The following is a 26523-nucleotide window of genomic DNA, read 5'->3' as shown; positions in this document are numbered from 1 at the left end:
TATAGGGAGGAGGTCAGAGACCTGGTCGTGTGGTGCCAGGACAACAACCTCTCCCTCAACGTGATCAAGACAAAGGAGATGATTGTGGACTACAGGAAAAGGAGGACCGAGCAGGCCCTAATTCTCATCGACGTGGCTGTAGTGGAGCAGGTTGAGAGCTTCAAGTTCCTTGGTGTCCATATCACCAACAAACTATCATGGTCCAAACATACCAAGACAGTCGTGAAGAGGGCACGACAAGTCCTATTCCCCCTCAGGACACTGAAAAGATTTGGCATGGGTCCCGAGATCCTCAAAAAGTTCTACAGCTACACCATCGAGAGCATTCTGACTGGTTGCATCACTGCCTGGTATGGCAACTGCTCAGCCTCCGACCGCAAGGCACTAGTGCGTACAGCCCAGTACATCACCGGGGCCAATCTACCTGCCATCCAGGACCTCTATACCAGGCAGTGTCAGAGGAAGGCCCTAAAAATTGTCTCTCTCCAGCCACCCTAGTCATAGACTTTTCTACGCTGCTGATACTCTGTATATTATCTATGCATAATCCCTTTAACTCTACCTACATGTACATATTACCTTGACTAACCGGTGCCCACACACACTGCCTCTGTACCGGTACCCCCTGTATATAGCCTCGCTATTGTTATTTACTGCTGCTCTTTAATTATTTTCTACTTTTATTTCGTATTTATCAATTTTTTACAAAACACTTGTTTTTCTTAACTGCATTGTTGGTTAAGGGCTTGTAAGTAAGCATTTCACTGTAAGGTCTACTACACCTGTTGTATTCGGCGCATGTGACAAATAAAAAATGTATTTGTACACTCCTTTGGGTACGTACACACAGATAAATACACGTTCAACATGGAGTGTTTACCCATCCCCACTATGTTTGAGTCCTATACTGTAGTTACAGAATGACTTCATTGTTGTTAAACCCATCATGGTGGGTAAAAACAAGTCAGTTGTGGGTAAAAACAAGTCAGCTATGATAAGTCAAAAGTCATCATCAGACAAACCTGACTAAACTATTTTGATGTGTACAGTTGGTGTTAGTTAGTGTGTGGGTATATTTAGTATAGTAAGTGTATAATGGTAATGAAGCGCTATCAGTGTATGCAGAATAGGGTGAGATCAGATGTGATGTATACTAAAGAGTCTCAATGAAAGTCTTAGAATGAAAAGTCCCAGTTTGTTTATTTATGTTAAATACACCATATGAAAACCACACGTCTCAACTAAATCTGCATAAACTTCATGAACTTGATTAATTTTCTCATTAAAAAGTGTCTTGGGAAAAACATTTAATAGTTGAATGGAAGTAATGAAATAGGCATTTGTGAACATCATATAGCCTACACAGTACAAACACAATCTGAAACAGACTCGTTAGGCTTATATATGCCTTATATATCACACAATGTCTGGATGCAATATTCTACCCAGGAATATTTAACACTGAAATCTGTTACTCTTGTGATTCCAAATGCATCTGTGGCTATTTTCTGCTGACAATGAAAATGTATCTTTGTCTTTAATGCAGGATTCGATCTAAAGGTCTAACGAGTGGAAAGGATAAATTCTATGTTATGGTGTTTCTGCTGGTGTATCCTGAGGTAGCTCTTCTCTGAAAACCTCTTCCCGCAGTGCGTACAGGCAAACAGCATTTCTACCGTGTGGACCTTCAGGTGCATCTTCAGCTTGTGCTGGTGGGAGAACCTCTTCTCACACTGGGTACAGCTGTATGGTTTCTCCCCTGTGTGGACCCTCTGGTGCCTTTTCAGGTCACCAGCCTGGGCGAAGCGCACGTGACACTGGGTACAGCTGAAGGGTTTCACCCCTGTGTGGACCCTCTGGTGCCTCTTCAGACTGGACGAGTGGGAGAAACTGACCTGGCATAGGTGGCAGCTGAATGGTTTCTCCCCTGTGTGAATCCTCTGGTGAATCTCCACCTGTTTGGGGAAACTGAAGGCTTTCCCACAGAACGAACACGGGAATCGCTTCTCTATGGCGCTGCCACCTTTACTGATAGCGTCTCTACTACTGTAATTTGTCAGTGGGCTTGTGTAGCCATTTAGTGTTGAGGCACTGACATTGTCTGAGGTCTGGTTTAACATTAGGAGAGTGTGAGGAGGACGAAGGCCAGGGAGTGTCTGTGTTGTCGCAGGGTCCATCTTCCAGTTGATAGATCCTTTTGAAGGCAGGCTGAAGGCAACACCTGTTAGAGGGTTAACCTGAGACACCATCAGTCTCTCTGAATCACAACTATAGGAACAGGACGGCGCATCGCTAGTAGAGTCTGTGTCTGTTCTCTCCTGCTGCATACTGACACCTCCCCCTCCCCGCAGACCAAATCTACGCCTGGTTTCAGCCAGTCTGTTGTCATGGAGACTAAGTTCAGATGTTGTTTTGTGTTCGACTGTTTGTTTCTGGTTGTGGTTAACAGTGTTGTTCCCCAGCCCAGAGGTGAGGACGCTGTCCCATCCACTGACCTCCACTATGTCGCCTCTGGTCCTGGTCTGCTCAGTGATGTTGTCACCTGAGCCCTTGGTTGCACCTGTCTGGGTATCCAAGATGGTCACCCAGTCTCCTCTGTTAGCCTCCAGCCAACCACCTGCAGGAAGAGGTTACAAAATAGACTTCACAAACATGTCAGAAACCTCTACACATTACATTTTTGCTTGAGTTTAATTACCTGGTGAAGTAAATATATTATAATTCGTTTTTTTGCATTTAAAGGAAATAAAAGCCAGGTGCAACACTATTCACATTGAAGATCTATTACTGTATGAAGGCTATATGTATTTCTCCCTTACCTTGCTCCCCCATCTTTAGTCCACTCAGCAGATCAATGTTCTCTGATCCATCTTCTATGGTCTCCTCTTTGACCAGCAGCAGATCAGGCTTCCCATCCTCCATGTCTACTGACTGTAAGAGATACAGAGTGAGAGGATGTTGGATCAAGAAATCTGATATGAGCACCCTGCTATGGAGCATCTTCTGATTGGACAATGAGGGATTGCTATGAGTACTATGCAAACATGTTTGTTGATTTGATTACTTGACACTCTTTAATGGTTTGATAATTCAAAGGCTCACCTCAGTGAGACTGTGTGTGGTCCTGTGCTGCTCAGCTGGTTCCTCTGTGGGTTCAGGAGGTGTAGTCTGGTTGTCCTCTATGACCATGGTCCCCTCAGGGTTCCCCAGACCCTCCTCACACCCCTCCTCCTTCACCAACAGCACCTCTGGACCCTCCTCCTAGAAGAGACAGGTGATACAGATTACACAGACATACACTCCCTCAGGTACGTACACACAGATAATAAACACACTTTCAACATGGAGTGTTTACCCATCCCCACTACATTGGAGTCCTATACTGTAGTTACAGAATGACTTCATTGTTGTTAAGCCTAGCGTCCCTGATTGACTCTGTCATCCCCCTCCCCTTTTGTGCCTTCCTAGTTCCCCTGTGTCCGCCCAACCTAAACCCATACCCTAAACCATACCCTCTACCCCATACTCCTCTTTTTATCCATCCTGTTTCGTCTGGTCCTGTGATTTTAAATTGCATTATTATCACGGTAGACATAAATATGTTGTTGGTAAAAAAATAAGTTGGCTATGATAAGTCATCATTAGACAAACCTGACTAAACTATGATGTGTACAGTAGGTGTGTGTAGGTATATTTAGTAAGTGTATATTGGTTATAACGTGCTGTCAGGAGTATGCAGAATAGGGTGAGATCAGATGTGATGTATACTAAAAGAGTCTCAATGAAAGTCTTAGAATGAAAAGTCCCATTTTGTGTTTATTAAACATAAACAAGTTTTAAATACACCATATGAAAACCACACATACACAACAAAGAAATCTGCATTAACTTGATAAACTACATTAAATCTCATTAAAAGTGTCTTGGGAAAAAATGAAGTAGGTCAATGGAAGTAATGAATGGAAGTAGTGAATATCATATATCCTACACAGTACAACCACAATATGGAACAGACTTTTTAGGCTTATATATGCCTCATACACTGAGTGTACAAAACATTCAGAACTTTTTCAATGACATAGACTGACGAAATGAACCCAGGTGAAAGCTATGATCCTTTATTTTTGTCACTTGATAAATCCACATTATCCAGTGTAGATGAAGGAGAGGAGGCAGGTTAAAGAAGTCTTGAGACAACTGAGACATGGATTGTGTATGTGTGCCATTCAGAGGGTGAATGGGCAAGACAAAAGATTTAAGTGCCTTTGAACTGGGTCGTAGGTGCCAGGTGCACCGCTGCTGGGTTTTTCATGCTCAACAGTTTCCTGTGTACATCAGGAATGGTCCACCACTCAAAGGTACACCAGGCAACTTGACACAACTGTGGGAAGGTGTTCGTACTGTTTGGTATACTCAGTGTATATCACAATGTCTGGAGGCAATATTCTACTCAGGAATATTCAACAATGAAATATATTACTCTCGTTATTCCAAATGCATCCGTGGATCTTTTCTGTTGACAATGTTTTTTTGTTTCTGTTCATTGTTTTTCTTTAACCCTTTACACTCCTACCCGGGTTGAAAATGGCAGATTTTGACACTGATAAGCACTTAAATTGGAACAAAGTGGCTGTACAGTAACATGCTATACATGACGTCAGAGCTCAGGGTCTCAGCGCTGGATGGGTTTTGACTGACAGACGTTCTGAACTTGAGCATCACATGACAAGAAGATGCCTCTGTCCCTCCTGCTAATTGGGCAACTTTTGCTAATGTTTTTATTGTCTGAGTGAGGGGAATGTAAATTGAGGGAAATGCTGAAAACTAAGAGGGCTGTGGTCATGAAATGTTGGCAGCCGGTTATTGTCATGCAAAAGACTTTAGGTCTCACCGTAACTGACCGTTAATGAACATAAACACGTTTAGCATGTCCAGGCCTCCGCCCATACAAGCTGCTGATGCGGGACTTTGGAACATCTACATAATAAAAAATAAAAAGTATAATAAATCAATTGAATATACAACTTCACAATAAATCTATTTATATTAACCAGGTCTAAATAAACATGATATGAATAACATTTATTTCAGGCCTACGCTATCTGGCTATGCTCCATGACATTGGCTGTATTCTTGTTCATTTGGCTGACAGTATATGTCCCGTGACATTTTATTTCATAGTAAGAATAATATAATTGAACTCAGCTGAATAAAATAGAAAGGATATTTTTCCCGCGCAGATGAAGTGGCTATGTTGAGCGTAAAAGTTAGCATTTGAAACAGGTCCTATATGCTAGTTTGAGTTACTTGGCAACAAATACCTTATAAAGCAAAACATATATATGGGCTGCATGGTGGGACTATAGGATAGATGATTTGAGAAAGTAGCAACAACAAAAAAAGATTGTGCTCCTGTTGCCTCAGGCTGCACAGCTGTTATCTCATCAAGTGATCATATTTTCACTCATTAGACTATTCTGAAATTAATCTAATCTTTACTAATATGTAGAATGTCGATTTAGAATGGCCCATTATCAAATGGGCAGGAACAGCGGCAGAGAAAAAAATAATTCATCTTTAGGCACTCGAATAGCAAATGGAGGCCGCGCGCTTTCCCACGGGTCCGTTTTGTAGGCTACTTCGGGTCCGCTCCAACCGTGTTCCTGCAGCTAACCAGCGCTTAATTTGGTAAACCAACTGAAATCCGTTCGGGATCAGCGATAGTAACATGTTTTCGCAATGCAACATATTTCACTAAACTGTTGACAGCCCGTCTGCGCGCTCGAAAAAATGAATAAAGGAGAGCGAGGACGAGATGGAAACGCGTGGCGGCGAGATATTCTGTATAGCTAAAAGATCATGTGTGACGCAATTATTTATAAAAAATAAATAAAAAATGTCCCTATTACTAGGCTATGCAAAATCAAATACACTATAAATGTAAGCTAACTTGTAAGCCTCACTGCACAATGAACCAACAGCGTCGCCTAGGACTAAAACATTCTCTCCTCGACTCATGGATATACAAATAGGAGCGTAGCATAAGGTCACCAGTCCATCTATAATACAGTCCACACTCCGAGGCGATTACTCGAATTTGTTTAATTTTGGAGTATAGGCTAACTAGACCAATTATGTACCAACGACATCTTAAATCAGTTTTGTTTGATGTTTTTCTGCCATGCGTAATATGCAGTAGGATAAAGGCACAATCATAATTTTAATACAGTTGTATTTTTTTTTTTGTGTGTGTGGGAGGGGGGGGGGGGGGGTTTAGGCGCATAAACTCTATGGTGTTTTGATTTAATCATCACCGTAGGAAGTGCTGTCCATGTCGTTGTGTTAGGATTTAAAACAACATCCACAACAACCATGTTTCACACTGCTTCAACCTGCTGTTGAACTTCTTTCTTCAATTTTGATTATCAGTCAGGTGAGTTTTAAACGTACTATAGACGTTCTGTTTTGATGATCAGTGTTTGACGTGATTTTCCGTTGCATTTGCATTGCTGTCAGAGTGGGTGAGGGACAATAGAGCCCCGAGTACCAGGTCATTAGGACCTGATGGTCATTAGCAAATTGGGTACTACCAAAGCATGTCCAGAGTGCATAAAAGGAGATTACCATGACAAGTGGCATTTTACTGCGGTCATGACTCATGACTGCTGGTGTGGCGGTAATATAGTCACTGCAACAGCCCTAGATACAAGATGGCATGGGGTTATACCCTGAGTTGTTATGAACAGAATGAGCCCGTTTGTTGTATTGTGATTTTTTTGGCCGCGGACCACGCATTTGAATTTACTTATGACTCCATTCTATGCGTACCAAAAGTATGATCTGCTTCTGTGAATTGCCTTGTGAAACCTAACACTCTGTAAGATCGTATTTTATAATTTAGCTTTTATAATTGATGTTGGCAATAGAGCAAGGTTTCAAATTATGAACACCTGGCCCAGATTGTGAGTTATAATGGACCTTTTTGGATTTCTTAAACAGTAATTGTGTAAAGGCGGGGATGCCAGGCTGTGTTCCAAACAAAACCACTACAGGTCCTGGTCAGTCCCTGGATGGGAGACCAGATGCTGCTGGAAGTAGTGTTGGAGGGCCAGTAGGATGCACTCTTTCCTCTGGTCTAAAAAATATCCCAATGCCCCAGGGCAGTGATTGGGAACACTGCCGTGTAGGGTGCTGTCTTTCGGATGGGACGTTAAACGGGTGTCCTGACTCCGAGGTCATTCAAGATCACATGGCACTTATCGTAAGAGTAGGGGGTGTTAACCCCGGTGTCCTGGCTAAATTCCCAATCTGGCCCGCAAACCATCACGGTCACCTAATAATCCCCAGTTTACGATTGGCTCATTCTCCCCTGTAACCATTCCCCAGGTCGTTGCTGTAAATGAGAACGTGTTCTCAGTCAACTTACCTGGTAAAATAACGGATAAATAAATAAATAAATAATAAACAAGTGTGATTGCTCTAGTTCCTCAACGGCACAGCTAGGAGAGCTAAAATAAATAAATAAATATCACCTTAAAGTTGAAGACACTTCCTTAAGTCATAAAAGTGCATTGAAATTACTTAATAACTGTGTACACTTTGGAGAGGTGTGTTGCCACTTGGAAACACCAGTTAGTCCTCTCACTCAAACCCTGGTCATTTTTTTGTCTTATGTTGCACCAACCCCACATTTTCCAGGAATATTCTTATTTTGTTACTGAAAGTATCCAGAGTATGTTCTGATTTTGTTTTGAACAAATGCGGCAAAGTACAGTAAATGTAAAATGTGCATAAAATCAACAGTGTAATGTTTGGATGCAGTGTTGTATCAGGAGAACTGTTGTGTCCCCACCCATAGTCTAATAATTTTCCCATAATCTCCAAACTGTTCCCTTTTGATTGCTACCATGGTTATGCAATCCCTAGTTCTTCTGTAAGAAACATTTCAATTTAGCCCTATCCATATTGGCCAATTGTCACAAGTGTAAGGGGTTAAAGTAGGGTTTTATCTAAACATCAGACGCTATCAAGTGGAATGGTTACGGTCTATGTTATAGAGTGGAATGGTTTTTCTGCTGGTGTATCCTGAGGTAGCTCTTCTCCGAGTACCTCTTCTCGCAGTGTGCACAGGCGAACGGCCTCTCTCCCGTGTGGACCTTCAGGTGCATCTTCAGATGGTGCTGGCGGGAGAACCTCTTCTCACACTGGGGGCAGCTGAAGGGTTTCTCCCCTGTGTGGACTCTATGGTGCCTCTTCAGGTCACCACCCTGGGCGAAGCACATGTGACACTGGGTGCAACTGAAGGGTTTTTCCCCTGTGTGGACCCTCTGGTGGATCTCCACTTTCTGGGGGCAGCTGAAGCCTTTGTTACAGAACATACAGAGGAACCGTTTCTCTTTACTATTGCCTGATGTGGATCGCTCTCCCGGAGCCTGGGTTCTAACCCTGTCATTTGAGTTCAATACCTGATCGAAAAGGCAGCGTCCATGTGAATTGGAAGGCCCCATCGAAGTGGACACTGGCTTGTAATCTCCGAGTGTGTGTAAAGGAGAGTGGTTTGTGACATTTGGATTAGTCTCTAAGCTTTCCCTGTAATCTAAGAAATCACTGCCCTGTGAGAGTCCGTGTCCTAGGTGACTATCTGCATTCCATGTGGGAGGAGCGTCACTCTCCACTTTCACAGTCACTTCATCTACGACGAGACCCTCACCTTTCTTATCTAGGCACCCTTCAGAGTATACACTACTACTGTACCGGTTCCAGTCCCCTCTAGACAGATCGGTCTGTGTCTCTAAACCCAAGGATATGTTGCCAGGGTCCATCTCTGTAGTAGAAGAACAAGACAAATCATTACCAGTCTCTAATGCATCCTGATGGGAAGGAACCGTCCTCGGGCTCGGGTTACTGTAAAGTAAATACTCTGAGCGGGGAGCAGGAAGACAGCCCAGTCTCTCTGGGTCTGATCTGTGGTCAGAGCCTGTGGGTAAAAGCCTTTGCGTTACAGTTAAAGTCTCTGTGTCTGTCTCTGACTTGTGTCTGTCTCTGACCTCCGTGATGCTGCGTTGGGTCCTGGGCTGCACTGTGGCGTGGTCCTCCCTGGCTACAGGGGGCACTCCAGCCGTTCCAGTCAGGATGTCTCTGCTGTGCCATGGGTCCTCCTCTCCATCAGACCTCTCCTGCTTAACCCCAGGACCTGCAGCATCTGCCGACTGACACAAGAAGAGGTTATTACGGGTGCATATAAGTTGAATTAGATAATGTCTCACAAGCTCCCCTATGGCAGATAAATGAGGATATATATGTAAGCAAGTGAATAGCTGCGGGGAGCCTTTCTGAAATAAACTGGCCACATTTGATGTACTGTAATTTTGATGTAATACTATTACACTAACCTCTATCACGATAACGTGCTGGGTTGAGGTTCCACTCCCCTCATCAACAGTGATTGGTTGGTCTTCTCTCCATGTATTGTGTCCCGCTGGCTTCACAAAGCTCCTGTGGCCTCCAATGAGATGTCCTTCACCTGAGAGTGTGATTGGGGGAAAAGAGGTGGTTAGGTTAGCTACTGTCAGTGCTGAACGGTATATTGTACCCTATTGACGCTGTATAATTGGCAATGATGTAAGGTAATACTTCAGATTACTTCTTGATATACAGTACTATTTATAAACTCAGCAAAAAAAGAAAACGTCCCTTTTTCAGGACCCTGTCTTTCAAAGATAATTCGTAAAAATCCAAATAACTTCACAGATCTTCATTGTAAAGGGTTTAAACACGGTTTCCCATGCTTGTTCAATGAACCATAAACAATTAATGAACATGCACCTGTGGAACAGTCGTTAAGACACTAACAGCTTAGGTAGGCAATTAAGGTCACAGTTATGAAAACTTAGGACACTAAAGATGCCTTTCTACTGACTCTGAAAAACACCAAAAGAAAGATGCCCAGGGTCCATGCTCATCTGCGTGAACGTGCCTTAGGCATACTGCAAGGAGGCATGAGGACTGCAGATGTGGCCAGGGAAATAAATTGCAATGTCCGTACTGTGAGATGCCTAAGACAGCGCTACAGGGAGACAGGACGGACAGCTGATCGTCCTCGCAGTGGCAGACCACGCATAACAACACCTGCACAGGATCGGTACATCCGAACATCACACCTGCGGGACAGGTACAGGATGGCAACAACAACTGCCCGAGTTACACCAAGAACGCACAATCCCTCCATCAGTGCTCAGACTGTCCGCAATAGGCTGAGAGAGGCTGGACTGAGGGCTTGTAGGCCTGTTGTAAGGCAGGACCTCACCAGACATCACCGGCAACAACGTCGCCTATGGGCACAAACCCACTGGCGCTGGACCAGACAGGACTGTCAAAAAGTGCTCTTCACTGACGAGTCGCGGTTTTGTCTCACCAGGGGTAATGGTCGGATTTGCGTTTATCGTCGAAGGAATGAGAGTTACACCGAGGCCTGTACTCTGGAGCGGGATCGATTTGGAGGTGGAGGGTCCGTCATGGTCTGGGGCGGTGTGTCACAGCATCATCGGACTGAGCTTGTTGTCATTGCAGGCAAACTCAACGCTGTGCGTTACAGGGAAGACATCCTCCTCCCTCATGTGGTACCCTTCCTGCAGGCTCATCTTGACATGACCCTCCAGTATGACAATGCCACTAGCCATACTGCTCGTTCTGTGCGTGATTTCCTGCAAGACAGGAATGTCAGTGTTCTGCCATGGCCAGCGAAGAGCCCGGATCTCAATCCCATTGAGCACGTCTGGGACCTGTTGGATCGGAGGGTGAGGGCTATGGCCAGTCCCCCCCAGAAGTGTCTGGGAACTTGCAGGTGCCTTGGTGGAAGAGTTTGGTAACATCTCACAACAAGAACTGGCAAATCTGGTGCAGTCCATGAGGAGGAGATGCATTGCAGTACTTAATGCAGCTGGTGGCCACACCAGATACTGACTGTTACTTTTGATTTTGACCCCCCCCTTGTTCAGGGACACATTATTCCATTTCTGTTAGCCACATGTCTGTGGAACTTGTTCAGTTTATGTCTCAGTTGTTGAATCTTGTTATGTTCATACAAATATTTACACATGTTAAGTTTGCTGAAAATAAACGCAGTTGACAGTGAGAGGACGTTTCTTTTTTTGCTGAGTTTAGATCGATATGTTCCATGCATCACATTGTTTTAATTGAATAAATAATAAGAAATGCAGTAAGTCATGAATCTGGTTAGAATATGATATTGTATCTTTGTTCAAGATAGATAAGTAATCAGGGGAATTATTGCATACTATCCAAAAACTGACCAAGATCCATTTCTGGCTAAAGGGCAATTTCACTGCTGCTCTATATGTTCATTAATATGTTATTTACATAGCATGTCATAAAAATCGAGAGTTTCTGCATTTCACCGGTTAAAACGGGCCATCGACATTTCTTGGTTGTAAGCGAACCACAATATCCAGAATTCATAGCGATTTCAAGACGTAGTAGAGGTGGATACTCTCCTTGAGAAATATCTAAAAGTCAGTGTTTGTAGCCAGCACTTTCAGCCCGAGGATTTCGAAACAGACCTGAAGTCTCAACTGATGGGGTTGCCAGGTGTCACGCCTACCCCGCTCCCCCTCACCAATCCAAGCACCATCATTACGCACACCTGGACTTCATCACCATGATTACTCTCCATTTATTTAGCCCTCTGTAGCCAACATGCTGACCAGACCGGACACGTTGCGTGCGTCGCAAAATAAATGTAGAAATCCATGTTATTCAATTACTGCGTCTGCGTTACCACGGGCTAAAATAGAAGTCATTCCTATCTCTGACGCAGATTGTGCTGCAAGTCCTGCCTCTCCCATCTCCTCATTGGTTTATAGAAGCAGGTACCCACGTGCCATCTCCTCATTGGTTATACCCACTGTTTTGCCGGTAGTCGTGGTAATACTATGAAAGTTTAGATGCGATCACCATATAAATTAAACGATGAAAAAGCCTGGAATGAGGAGATATGACTAGAAACGATTCGGTTGACCGTTTTATGTGTGGATTAATTTGTCGGAGTAGAGGACCTTGTGCAGTTCAGGTAAAATAACAACTCAATGTTTATATCCCAGGACAAATTAGCTAGCAACAGCAAGCTAGCTAAATAGGACAAATTAGCTAGCAAGTGCAAGCTAACTAGCTAAATTGCCATACATGTTTAATGCTTTTCGACCTGTCCCCAAATTAATATCATTGGTTCATTGTTTGTTTTGATATTTTAACCTGCGTGTCGTGATCGCGCTTGGTTTGGGGGGACAAAATAAATGTATGCACGATAGTGCACGCGCGCAGCCGGTTTGGGTTATGTAGTGGTTTTGCTCACGTTCAGTACGCTTCTCCTGTTTTGTTCATGTTTATTAAACTCACCTTCTGCTTCCTGACTCCAAGCTCATTTGTTAGAACGGGTCATCGAACGTTGAAAAGTGACACAATTCCATCTCGTTCTCACTTCAGAGGAAGGCATCTGATCAGTGCAGCAGAAAAGAGGTCGAGCTGAGATAGCTAAGTTAACCCTACCTTCATGTACATATCACCTCAATTTAATGTTTACATACTGCTTTCATATGTATATACTGTATTCTATTCTACTGTATTTTAGTCAATGCCACTCCGACATTGCTCGTCCTAATATTTCTTAGTTCCATTCTTTTAGATGTGTGTATTGTTAGATCCTAGCTCCGACAGTGCAGTAGTAACACAAGCTTTTCACTACAACCGCAATAACATCTGCTAAATACGTGTAGATGACCATTAAATCATTTGATTTTAACTCTTTCACGGAGAAGTCTACACCTGTTCGTGTGTGACAAATAAAATATTTGATTTAGGTCACTAGCGAGCGAACTACATGTGTTTATGTAAACCAAAATCTAGCTAGACATTCCAAAGCAAATCAATGTAATTAGCCAGCTGGCAATGTGATTTGTAAACAGCTTGATTCTATGTTTAGAGGTGTAATGTGTATAAAGTGACTCAGTAACAAAACAGTGTACTGTATCCCCCCCCCCCCCATCTGTAAACAAAGCATATTTTCTTATGGTTACACACAGGGCTGTGGCAGTAATGACATTTTCTCAGCTGTTATTATCATGCATAAGACTGCCGGTCTCACGTAAGGGAGAAAAAAAAACAATGATGCACTTAGCTGTTCTACGAATGGTCTGAGGCAGTCGGTAAATAACAAGCGTTTAAGTTCAACTTGACTAACAATGGTTTTGGGATACAGCTCTGAGGTATGATGCTCCTACAAAGGTTCAAACTATTAACTTTACCTTTTGGGAAACCGAGCCCAGGGGTATTCAACTCTTACCCTACGAGGTCTGGGGCCTACTAGTTTAAATGTTCTACCTGATCATTAATTGCACCCACCTGGGCTGGGTTTCCCAAAACCATCATAGCACTGAGGTCATCTTAATTCCATTAACTAAATGGAGATAAGATTCTTAGTGCTACAATACTTGTGTGAAACCCAGCCCTGGTGTTCCAGGTCTAAATCAGTCCCTGAGTAGAGGGGAACAATGAAAACACAGTGGAACTGGCTTAGAGGTCCATAGTTAAGTTTGAGGACACTAGACTGTCTACAAGTCATTGACTGAGTGTAACAACACAGACCAGTGTACTGTACCCTTTTTGTTTACAGATGAACATGGTTTGAGTTATTCACAATTTTTGATGAACAAATAAGGTTTTATATGTAAGATGGTTAAATAAAGAGAAATTGATTATTTGTGCCCTGGTCCTATAAGAGCTCTTTGTCACAACCTAGCTCGTGGGAAGTGACAAACTCATTCTTATGTTTAATAAATGTATCATTGTGTGTGGCAGGCTTACAATGATGGCAAAAACCATTTGAGTGCACTGACCCTGGTGTTAGAGGGGGTACGTAGCTGGAAGTTGAATGTTAAGGGGTACGGGACTGGTCTGGGGGGGTGTGACTCCAGCTCTGAGGACTCGAGTTGCCCATGCCCGATCTAGGAGGTTCTGAAGAGCCTGCCTTCGTGAGTGGGAACACAATTGGACAAGGAAGTAGGGCTCCTATCACGCTGTATTCTTTACAAGGCCAGGGAAATTGAGTAAACCTAGCTGTCCTGGCAGATAGGAACACCGTTGAGACAAGTCCAATGCAGGGCTCGACATTCAGGGCTGCCCGTTGGCCCGACAACATCTGCTGAGCTCACCAGGCCAGTTAATCATGCTTTCTCATATGGCCTGCTCGGGCCAGTACATTTTCAAATTCGAAAACAAAGTAATTTATATTTAATCCTTTACAATCTTCCCGACGTCTGACGCTTCACAGGTATCAACCAGCATTCGGTTTCCAAGCTGAGGCAAGAATGTCACAATCACAGAATAAAAGTCCTCCATCAGACATCCTACACAGGGATGCCATTATTAGCAAAGGAAGGTTAACGTAGGCCAAGGCATTCACTATGTAGCTGCTTGCTTGTTAAGACCAGTTATTTACACATCACTTGTTGGTTAAAAAATATGAACAAAATAAAACTGAATATTGTAATAATGCTATTCTGTAGTCTATATAATTGTTTAAAAAACAGCTTAATTCCCAAAGCTGTTAATGAGCTGTCATTTATTTATCAGCGGAATATCAACTGTTGGGTGGCAAGAGGGCACAACTCCTCATACAGCTGATTGCTGCATGGAAAGAAATGTGTGCCAGTAAACCCAGTCACTGCGCAACACTCCTAAATGTAATCTCAGGCAAAGACAATTATTGAGAAGAGCGGGATCCCAGCTTTCCAGTGCTGCTTGAATTATTTCTGGTTTTCAGTTTTACACCGAGTGTCTGACATGACAATATATAAAGTAACCACGGGAAGCCTTTTCCAAACAATCAGTGTAAATATCAGATTGTATGGTTGGCTGTAATAGGCTATAAAAAGGTACTTGCGAAGACTGCAAATGAAACATGAAATCAGCCATGATTGAAATTCTGCGTGTACAACTTGCTTTCCTGTAATATTGGCTAGGAACAGTGATTTTCTCATTTGGGCCAGTAGGTTTCACATGGTACTGGCACATTTACCTGAATGTCAAGCCCTGCAATGGCTCTTGAACAAGGACAATCCTATCTACTCCTGATCGTGCAATTCGCTAAACACAATTGTGCCACAATAATTGCTACAAAACATGACTCCGTTCATTTTTAGATCAGACAGCAGGCTCAATCAACTGATAGCGTCATCAGTGTAACTGTCCGGCACTAAAATTTAAAAACACCGCTATAGTGCATAATTATGTCTGAAACACCTCATCACTCAGAATTATGTAGGTTGAGTGGTTAAACACCCCAAATAGTGTCTGGTGGTGAAGTGTCCCTTTAACCATAAGTGGTTAATACATTTAAAGTCACATGCTCAGAGGGGAACCGGGCAACAGGCCTCCTGCAAAATGTACCTCTTGGCATTCCTCTGTGTAGGTCGAGGATCTTGACGCTACTGGGACGACTGGCGAAGACGCGGTCTTGCATTGTCCCTGCGCGCCCCCGTGCCACCTTCAGTTCCAGTAGCTGAAGTTTCCTCCGCAATGCCCTGTTTTCCTTCTGGCTTTGAGTTATTTCCAAACGAAACACTGCATAGTCGTCGTCTACGAGTTTACAGACCTCTGTCACTGCTGCATTCGCTAGTACCTCCATGATGGAGGCTATTTGCGTGTGAAAAACCATACAGTTAGCCATTGTTAGCTAACGTTAGTAGCTAGTGAGCGTTACCTAGATAACATCAACCAAGTCCGGTCACCAACGCGAATTAAAGACTACCTAGGACAAGTATGTGATGCTGTGCAGTTAAATGAGTCATATTTTTTTTCCATGGCGTAAATAAATGTCTGAATAACAACAATAAAAACGCTAACTTGGAAATTATTATTGGGCAGTTCACTTCCGTTTACTACTACTTCTTCAAATGTATATTGGCAGATCACCATCAACTGAAAGGTACATACACCGCCACCTACTGTACTGGAGTGTGAGGTCGGTCACGGCCTCCACAAAGAGCAGGTTTTCCCAAACCCCTTCCTGGGGTCCCCCCTGGGTGCACGTTTTTTTTTTTTTTTTTACCATAGAACATCACAGCTGATTCAAATAGTCAAAGCATGATGATGAGTTGGTTATTTGAATCAGCTTTGTAGGGGCAGGATTTAGTTTGGGGAAACCCTGCCATAGAGCAGTAGTGGTGCATATGTAAAACAAAATATCACTGGGGAAGCCTAGCCCCGCCCCTTCTCCAAGCCTAGCCCCGCCCCCTCTGTTGTGATAATCGTGTTTGCTCTGTAACCTGGTAGTTCATATGCCTTGCAGCCGTGATATGTAGGCCTAAAGGCAGAGACAATAAGAAGGCACAGTGGCAGAATAAATTCAACCATACCTTTTGTTTTATCACAAAACCCGATAGCAACCTCTGTCCAGTGCAGTCCACAAAGCATATTGCATGTACAGTAACAGCCAGTTACATGACCTTGTTACAAGGTTAAGACAGTTAATGTTAACGACATTTTCAGACCACTAAACTACTATTGATTTAGAACCACAGAGTTACCACAAGTCGCAAAGAAAACAGGAGCTGCCTCCACTATTTCAGCAACATTTCAACTTCAACATCATCAAATCACCTATGCTTAGTCTAATATAGTGACAACTAAAAGATAACAAAAACAATTTAGTCCAATCAACGTAAGCTAAATATGATGTGGCTGTCAATGCTTCTGACTTCTGTGTGTGCGTTCATGCAAGTAGAAAAACATGTTGACTCACTCTACTTGTAGAGAAACACCAATGCCATCCTCCTCTCTTTCATGTTGACGAAACACTCTATCACTCTGTCATACAGTACACGCATTTATGCTTTGTTGCCCTAGACCACCTGGCTAAAATGCTTGCTCGCTAGCCGAACTTCCATTCATGGGCAAGCGGCAAACAACAATGGATCAGAATTGCAGTTATAATCAATGACCAGTAAGGAGAACTAAGTAAAACCACAAGTCCAAATCCATATCTCCATCCTTGGCTAATTTAGGGAAAGGGACAATTTTAGCTATCTGGCTAGCTAGCCACCGGAGGACAGCAACACAAAGAGATGCAACAATTCAAGTTTTTCTGTCGTTTTCAATGGAATTTGATAGGAGTGATGCCAAAATCCAACCGGGCTTCCCTTGACACTTTTTTTTTGGTGCACCAGGAACATTCACAGTTGCGCTCACTCAGTTTAGCTCAACGCTGATTGGCACAGGGAGGCAAGATGCTCGCTGGCTTCCCTTGCTTTCAATGCTACGGGCGGCAACAATGTCATACTCGTTTGGACCAGACAACATCAGATAGATGGCCTACACATAGAGAGACAGAGGGGTGCTGTTCGCTCGCTTGGATGCTTTCTCCTGTGAGATATATTCAGCCTCTTGCGAATTGAAGGAAAATTATGAAACACAGAGACAAAATACATTTCATTTTTTGGGGATGCCTGGCTTCCCTTGGCGTCCATTAAAACACGCCACTGCCATAGAGGACCATAGTATGAGTCATACCCATAAAACCTTGCAGTCAAACAAGGAAATGGTTCCAATTGTTTTTCCACCATTCATTTTTCCCTTAGAGGATTTTAGAAACACTTAAAATATGGTCTGTGTTTCGTGCAGGCTTACCCTGGCACGACATTTTGATAACTGTGTAAATCTCTCTAGGACAAGGTGACATATCAATATCTGCCTGTATTTACCCCCCCCCCCCCCCCAAATGAAATGCTAATTAACTGCTAATGCGCCTATCAGAAAGAACTATAAATGCCATGATGATCTGGATGAGAGTGCCGAATTGAGGCAAAGAATCTCTGGGTTAACTATCTAATGTTAGCTAAATGTAGTAATGAATATATTGGAAACATTTCTTTAAATAGAAAATTCTGTGAACTGTCTTGAGCAAGTTTTAAATTGACACTACCTGTTAGCAAAGGTGTCAGCTAGAGATGATGTGCAGGAGCTTGCAGGGATTTATAGTTTTGCATATCTACTTTGATGCTAATTAACATGTTTGAATCAGAGTAAATGGAGCCGAATGTATTGACAAGTCACCTTGTTTCGAGAGAGATTTACATGGTTATCAAAACATCACGGCCGAGTAGGCCTACACGAAACACAGCCTTTATTGTAAGTGTTTCTAAAAACACCTATGGGGGGAAAAAATACGGTGGAAAAACTTTTGGAACCATTTCCCTGTTTGACCACTAGGTTATGACACCTCCATTGTGGGTGTCTATACTACTATATTCTCTTAACCCAGAATTTCAAATAAAATAAAAGAATTCCCTACAAACCTAATTCCAGTACCATGTTTCCCTATCAATTTCAAAATAAGAATTCAATCCCATATGCCCTAATCTCATCCCTTCTGTTCCAATTTCATTATATTATAGTACCTTACTTCCACCCCATTGCCTCTGCCAGTAATCTAACCCATTTTTCTTAATCATTGACCATGTTCACATGCACACCAATATCCTGTTTTTATTTTTGATATTAAAGTATTCTGCTTTTGCGTTGACCCATGAACATCATATCCCGTTTACAATAACCCGAAAAATCTTGTATCCCGGTTATGAGAAACCCGGATAAAATGCCTGGGTTATGCTAATCTTAGGGGGATCCCGTTTGTTGTTATTTTTCACGGTTTGCCTAGGCTCAGTTTCGCATATCATGAGTGTTGTGTGATGACGTTTTCAACGGATTGAAAAATGACTTGGAAAAAGTAGGCTACATGCGCAGTTCGATCCACCATAATTTATTTTGTTGATATTCCGCACTGGGCTGAGTGGTTAAGGCTACTTTCACTCCTAATTTAAATACATTTCTGCTTATCATTTCTGGCATTTGGTAGGCCTACATGCAGCTTCTCTTCAGTGAAATATTAAACATGAACAAAAGTCCACCTGTACTTTTTATTCCAGACTGACTGATCTCTTCAAACTGGGTCAGATTGTATGACTTGTTTATGAGGGTAATTAACCTGAGGCACCATCAGTCTCTCTGAATCACAACTATAGGAACAGGACGGAGCATCGCTAGCTTAATCTGTGTCTGTTCTCTTCCGCCGCATACTGACACCTACCCGTCCCCGCAGACCAAATCTACACCTCACCCTGGTCTCAGCCAGTCTGTTGTCATGGCGACTACATTTGGTTGTTGTTTTCTGTGCGACTGTCTGTTTCTGGTTGTGGTTAACAGTGTTGTTCCATAGCCCAGAGTTGAGGACTCTGTCCCATCCACTGACCTCCACTATGTCGTGTCTGGTCCTGGCCTGCTCACTGATGTCATCCCCCGGGCCCTTAAGATGGCTGCCCAGTCTCCTCTGTTTTCCTCCAACCAACCACCTGCAGGAAGAGGTAAGAAAATAGACTTTACAAACATGGCAGAAAAAACTACATATGAAGTTTGAGTCAATTACCTGGTCAAGTTCATACATTATGCAAACATAAGTTGTACTGGTTTCAGGAAAAACAGCCTGGCGCATCACTATTCCCATTGAAGATCTATTACTGTATGTAGGCTATATGTATTTCTCCCTTACCTTGCTCCCTCCCCCATCTTTAGTCCACTCAGCAGATAAATGCTCTCTGGTTCGTCTTCTATTGTCTCCTCTTTGACCAGCAGCAGATCAGGCTTCCCATCCTCCATGTCTACTGACTGTCAGAGATACAGAGTGAGAGGATGTAGGATCAAGACATCTGATAGGATGATTGGGCAATGAGGGATTGCCATGAGGTTTATGTTAGTTGATTTGATAATATGCAAATGTATTCATTGATTTGGGGTTATTCCATTTGATTTCAATTACTTTTTGACCACATCCCTTTTGATTTGAACTAAACTTTCCATACATACTTGCCCATGGTAGAAGTGGTCAGAAAGTGACTTTTTTCAAAGTTGACCCAGTTTGCTTCCCCCACCATACCCTGAGACGTCCATGTCTTAATCACTGGAAAAGATAAACAGTTGAGTTTGATATCATTTAAAAGCTTACAAGCCAGGGTTGTCAAACAATTTTATTTGATAATTTCTTGTTTTTTGCTTCTAATTTTTTACCCTTTAACGTCAATTTTCTAAACTCAAATTATTCAAAAACGTGTAAAGGACAAAAGTTGTAATTAGCTAAAATGCTTGATTTCAAAGTTGAGAGATTTGGTGTATGTAGCTAGTGAAATTAATTTATCCCTCAATTTCGCACATCTGTGTTAGGCATGGTAACATTCTATCGTATCCAACAGGCATCACATGCGATAACTAACATTGTAGTTGCCTACCTGCCATTTTGTTAGGCTACCCATCACAGCCCCCTCTGCTCTGCATGGCTACAGAAGTGACACCATGACCAGACAGACTCAACTATTCTAAGTGTCTTGTCATTGTCAAGCTCATAGAATTGAGGCGATACATTGATCCATGACAGGCAGACAATGTGACTTATTCACTAACTCCACCTTTGTGTCTGTTTCAGGAGTCCGACAATTCAGCCTCGCTGAAGTTTGTCTGAGAAAAATGCTGTGTACACATTAATTTGAGTATCTTATTGTGAAGGTAGGCCTATGTCACTCTAAATATCAGAACTCACACGCCCAGAAAACAGAGTGCATTCTCTCTCACACAAAATGCAAATCGGGTCACCGTTCATGATTGTCTAACCCTGCTAAAATCCCTCCATCACCTAGGTGAAATAGAGTCGAGTCAGGATAGGTAGAGTCGTGTTAGGACTACAACGAGGCTGTGCAATCATCGGTGGCTTGACCCGGGTGTTGATGTACACAGTTTGTAGGAACGCGACAGCACTGTCTTGACTGTATACAGAGAGAGATGCCTGATTCTAACTTCTCTGGGCTAAACTGAGAACAGCAAACTGGTCATGTATGGACCGGATCCATGACAGACATGACCATTAAACAACCTAACTATGTGTTTCATGGGTCTTACAGGACTGAGGACTCCCAGGCTGTGTGATGCAGACCAAGGACAGAGGCTGAGCAAGCAGCAATATTGTAATATTGACAGAAAGTGAGGATGCGGATGAAATTGTAAAAAAACAAATACATCACAATGGGTCCACGTTTTGTTCAGTTTATCAATCAATGACTGTTCTGATCATGTTTATATAACCAATTGCAAGATGAGCAAATAATGTAATGGAAAATAAATTACAATGTACAGAAAGCCCACATTCATTAGTCTACTCCTGCACTCAGCATCCTATCACACATTGACTACTGAGGGTTCCCAATGCTACAATGTTTGACAGAGGCCACATTGACATTTCCATTGTTACAGGGTTCCTCATGAGCACCACTGACATTAGAACCATGTCTGTGCTCTAACAAGCCGCCACTTCCTCCTCTCTTGGCTACAACCTTTAATACAGTATACACATTCTGGTACAGGAACACAGGTGTTATTGTTCGGAGAATACAAGCTAACTAGTCATGTTGTACTCCATAAACATCAACAGTGTAATATATAGATGAAGTAAATAACATGGAACATAGTAGAAGTACATGATATGTGTACATTGTAAGATGTGTATTGATAGTAGAGCTGGGCGATATGGCCTAAAACGCATCTCTCAATTATTTTTTAATATTCTCTAAATAAGCTTTGTTGTACAATTTAAAAAAGGTCAAATACATTTAAAACAGTCAGCAATAATATAATGAATTCAGAGGTGTGAAATTATACCTTGGCTGAATATAAGCCTTCCACAACCATAAGACCCACTAATAATTAAATTATTTTATCAAAATAGTTTAACCTGCTGTTTTTTTGCAGTAATCACTGGCTTTCAGGTCTGTCTATAAAAATGTGATTTTGTTACAAATTTAACCAGACCCATGCATAATGCACATTCACTAATAATGTAGCAGGCATTATAGAAAATGAACACAGGTCTCAAACAATCTCTCAAGCACAAGCCCACGTGCTAGCGAGTAGCCAGCTAATATTTCTATTTCAAGTTTAGCCAACTTGGATCTAGGTATCACTTCACAAGCTCTGAATTCAGCTAACGAGGTAGAACAGTTGATTTGTTATGAACACACTCTTCTGTCCGTCTCCAACTGTTTGAACGGCATGCTAGTCTGTCCACCTTGTTCAGATGTTGAGGTCAAGTGGCCTACCTTATTTCTCAGAATGACGAGTTGCCAATTCCTTATAGAATTGTGTTATGCTTATTGCTCATGTATAAAACAGACTAAACAGCTAGTATAACAATCTTTATTTGACAAAAATGCTGCTAGCGGTACTTGGTACCGTAATATGTGCACGACAAACTGAGCATACATTTTCCAGAATGAATGTTCATTGGTACATCCGTTTTAGCAGTGCTTGCTCTGCTAAAAATGTGAGCAGCTGAAACATAAACAGGGTTCAAATGTTGCGATGTCCATATGACCGATTCTGTTGGAGCAAATGCAAATAGCAAATTGAAACCGTTCGTCAGAGAGGAAGAAGTGACCTCTCATCTTTATTGTTGTGCTTGGTAGGGGAGGGGCTTGGGAGAAAGAGGCAAAGCGAGAGGTTTCACTATCGCCAAAATCTATCCAAAATAAGCCCAATGGGTTTCTATGCGCTTATTTGGAACCTAAGCTTGTCCCCCTGCATTCCCCCCTTTGGGACAAAGACTCCCATTGTTAGGGCGGAGACATGAGCATCTCGTCATTATATACAGATCATTGGTATAAATGGTGATGTGCACAGCACAGAAGGAGCGAACAAGACCAAAAAGACAACATGCGAACAAGCATACTAAAGAACCGCTCATAAAATCGGAAAATACAAAACTCGATTCTGCGATACAAGCATTTGTAATATCGCGCAAAAAGATGAATTTGAATTAATCTAATTATTTCGATATAAATCGCCCAGCCCTAATTGATAGGCAATCCATTTGGTACAGATTATGATTTGACCATATTCTAACCAGTTTATTAAAACAATGTGTAATAAATTAGGCTGTTGTATTAGTAGTTAGCTATAAAAGTATTGGTCTACATTATAACTAGTGTCCATCCCTGATACAGGCAAGAGTTGCTTTCCATGGGTCCCTACAAAAGGCATTTTGCGGGACTCCCGGGTCACCCGGGCCTCCCGGGTGGCGCAGTGGTCCAAGGCACTGCATCGCAGTGCTAGCTGTGCCACCAGAGACTCTGGGTTCGAGCCCAGGCTCTGTCGCAGCCGGCCGCGACCGGGAGGTCCATGGGGCGACGCACAATTGGCCTAGCGTCGTCCGGGATAGGCCGGCAGGGATATCCTTGTCTCATCGCGCACTAGCGACTCCTGTGGTGGGCCGGGCACAGTGCACGCTGACCAGGTCGCTAGGTGTACGGTGTTTCCTCCGACACATTGGTGCAGCGGGCTTCCGGGTTGGCTGCGCGCTGTGTTAAGAAGCAGTGCGGCTTGGTTGGGTTGTGTTTCGGAGGACGCATGGCTCTCGACCTTCGTCTCTCCCGAGCCAGTACGGGAGTTGTAGCGATGAGACAAGACAGTAACTACTAACAATTGGATACCTTTTTAAAAAGGAGAAATAAGAAGAGAAAAAAAAGCTTTATATTGGTCGTCTAGTAGCCAGCTAGTGGGGATACATGTAAACTTTACAGCTAGCTAGATCGTTCCAGCTGTTGTTTACTTAGCTAGCCATCGAGTGGTTACTTTTATGTTATAGAGTGGAATGGTGTTTCTGCTGGTGTATCCTTAGGTATCTCCTCTCAGAGAACCTCTTCCCGCAGTGATTACAGGCGAATGGCCTCTCTCCCGTGTGGACCCTTTGGTGCCTCTTCAGGTCACCAGCCTGGGCGAAGCGCATACGACACTCGGTACAGCTGAAGGGTTTCACCCCTGTGTGGACCCTCTGGTGCCGCTTCAGGTTGCCAGCCTCAGCAAAGCGCATGTGACACTGGGTACAGCCGAAGGGTTTCTCCCCTGTGTGGACCCTCTGGTGCCTCTTCAGGTCACAAGCCTGGGCGAAGCACATATGACACTGGGTACAGCTGAAGGGTTTCTCCCCTGTGTGGACCCTCTGGTGGATCTCCACCTTCTGGGTGCAGCTGAAGCCTTTCTTACAGAACATGCAGAGGAACCGTTTCTCTTTACTATTGCCTGATGTAGCTCTTCCTCCCTGAGCCTGGGCTCTAGCCCTGTTGTTTGAGTTCAATACCTGATCGAAAAGGATGCAGCCATGTGAATCTGAAGGTCCCATCGACGTGGACACTGCGTTATGATCCTGGAGCTCGTTTAAAGGGGAGTGGGTCGCAACATTTGGATTAGTCTTTAAGCTTCCCCTGTAATCTAAGAAATCTCTGCCCTGTGAGTGTCCGTCTCCTAAGTGAATATCTGCATTCCATGTGGGAGGAATGTCGCCCTCCACTTTCACAGTCACCTCATCTAACACTAAACCCTCACCTTTCTTATTTAGGCACCCTTCAGAGTATACACTACTACTGTACCGGTTCCAGTCCCCTCTAGACAGATCAGTCTGTGTCTCTAAACCCAAGGGCATGTTGTCACGGTCCATCTCTGTAGTGTAAGAACAAGATGGATCATTGCCAGTCTCTAACACGTCACCTGCGTCTCGATGGGATTGAATTGTCCTCGGGCTTGGGTTACCATAAAGTAAATACTCTGAGCCGAGAGCAGGACAGCCCAGTGGCCCCAGCCCCAGTCTCTCTGGGTCTGATCCTGTGTGTAAAAGCCTTTGTGTTACAGTTAAAGTCTCTGTGTCTGTCTCTGACTTGAGGACGCTGCTCAGCGTTCCACTGACTTCTGTGACGCTGCGTCTGGTCCTGGGCTGCGCTGGGGCGGAGTCCTCTGTGGCTACAGGGAGCGCTCCAGTCCCTCCAGTCTGGATGTCTCTGCTGTGCCGTAGGTCCTCCTCTCCTTCAGACCTCTCCTGCTTGACCCCAGGACCTGCAGCCTCTGCAGACTGACAAGGAGAGAGGAGGTTATTCCGGTACATTAGTTGTGTTGGATAACAATGTCATAGGAAAGTCTCACAAGCTCCCATATGGCAGATAAATGAATAGCTGAATAACTGAGGGGAGCCTTTCTGTAAATTTCATTTACAAAGTAACACATTTTTATGTAACACTATTACACTAACCTCTATCATGATAATGTGCTGGGTTGAGGTTCCACTCCCCTCAACAGTGATTGGTTGGTCATCTCTCCATGTATTGTGCTCCACTGGCTTCACAAAGCTCCTATGGCCTCCAGTGAGATGTCCTTCACCTGAGAGTGTTGGGGGAAAAGAGATGGTGAGGTAAGCTACTGTCAATGCTCAACGATATATGGTACACTATTGACGCTCTAGAATTGGCAAGGATGTAATGTAACACTTCTCATAACTTCTTGATATACTATTTATTGATTGATGTAGGCTGATTATGTTCCATTTGTCACATTGTTTTCAATGAGTAAATAATAAGAAATACAGTAAATCAAGGATCTGGTTACAATATGCTATTGTCTTTGGGCAAGGTAGCTAAGTAATCTGGGGAATCATTGCATTCTATCCAAACACTGACCAAGACGCAATCATGGGTAACACATCTTAACACTTGCAGGGCTGAACCGAGCGACAGGCCACGCAGCCTCTGCCTTTTTCCTGAAAAATGTACCTCTTGCCATTCCTCTGTATCGGTCGAGGATCTTGACACTACTGGGACGACTGGGGAGGACGCGCTCCCGTGCCACCTTCAGTTCCAGTAGTTTCCTCCGTAATGCCCTGTTTTCTTTCTGGCTTTGAGTTATTTCCAAACGAAACACTGCATAGTCGTCGTCTACGAGTTTACAGATCTCTGCCACGGCTGCATTCGCTAGTACCTCCATAATGGAGGCTATTTGAGTGTGAAAAACCACACAGTTAGCCATTGTTAGCAGCTAGCTAGTCTGCGTTACATACATAGATAACATCTATCAACCAAGTCCCGTCTCCAACGTGAATGAAACACTATATGGGTTAAGTATGTGACGCTGTGCAGGTAAATTAGTCATATTTTAACATTAAATAAAAACGCTAACGTGGAAATTGTTCTTTATTCACTTCCGTTTACTTCGTGTGAGTTTCCAGCAGAATAGCTTTGTTACGTATTGCTGCCTTTCACAGGTTGGAGTGTGAATTGCACATTGACAGGAAAAAGTGTTAAGGATTAAAAAAAATATGTTTATCTCACCTCCATCTAACCCTGCACATATACACCACTATACCCCAAAAACACACCAGCCCAACCAGATCCTACTCCAGCCTGGGAAGGATGGAGCCCCTTCTCTTAAAACCCCCTGTAGATCTTCAGAAAAAAAAAACTCTTACACCCCAACTTGTCTCTGCTGCTGTCACTACCACATATTTTTTTACAGGGATTTACGCCCCATCAGTGCAGTACAATTCAATAACCATAGCCATAAACGCAAGAAATCCTACCTTACTGAAACTCATCC

General features: G+C 43.2%; 2 protein-coding genes and 1 long non-coding RNA gene across 3 annotated transcripts; 1 reads left to right on the top strand and 2 right to left on the bottom strand.

The window, feature by feature from the left end:
* Window positions 1–1181: 1181 nt before the first annotated feature.
* Window positions 1182–15963, bottom strand: LOC139577609 (uncharacterized). Its single transcript, XM_071404744.1, has 6 exons — window positions 15463–15963; window positions 9393–9523; window positions 9048–9209; window positions 3103–3261; window positions 2820–2931; window positions 1182–2617 (listed from the first exon to the last, which is right to left on the bottom strand). Exons 1-6 carry the CDS (start codon window positions 15740–15742, stop codon window positions 1563–1565), a joined length of 1899 nt encoding a protein of 632 aa, XP_071260845.1. The 5' UTR covers window positions 15743–15963; the 3' UTR covers window positions 1182–1562.
* On the top strand, window positions 11897–21252 carry LOC139577614 (uncharacterized). The gene is made up of 3 exons (XR_011675346.1): window positions 11897–12088; window positions 19289–19433; window positions 21018–21252. It is a non-coding gene; the product is annotated as an uncharacterized lncRNA (long non-coding RNA).
* A 1039-nt stretch (window positions 21253–22291) lies between these two features.
* On the bottom strand, window positions 22292–26164 carry LOC139577612 (uncharacterized). The gene is made up of 3 exons (XM_071404749.1): window positions 25704–26164; window positions 25187–25314; window positions 22292–25009 (listed from the first exon to the last, which is right to left on the bottom strand). Exons 1-3 carry the CDS (start codon window positions 25954–25956, stop codon window positions 23747–23749), a joined length of 1644 nt encoding a protein of 547 aa, XP_071260850.1. The 5' UTR covers window positions 25957–26164; the 3' UTR covers window positions 22292–23746.
* Window positions 26165–26523: the final 359 nt, after the last annotated feature.

Source organism: Salvelinus alpinus, chromosome 6 (assembly GCF_045679555.1).
Source record: "Salvelinus alpinus chromosome 6, SLU_Salpinus.1, whole genome shotgun sequence".
NCBI classification, from domain to species: domain Eukaryota; kingdom Metazoa; phylum Chordata; class Actinopteri; order Salmoniformes; family Salmonidae; genus Salvelinus; species Salvelinus alpinus.
The sequence above is the reverse complement of the archived record's forward strand: the minus strand, read 5'-3'. Positions and strand labels throughout refer to the sequence as shown.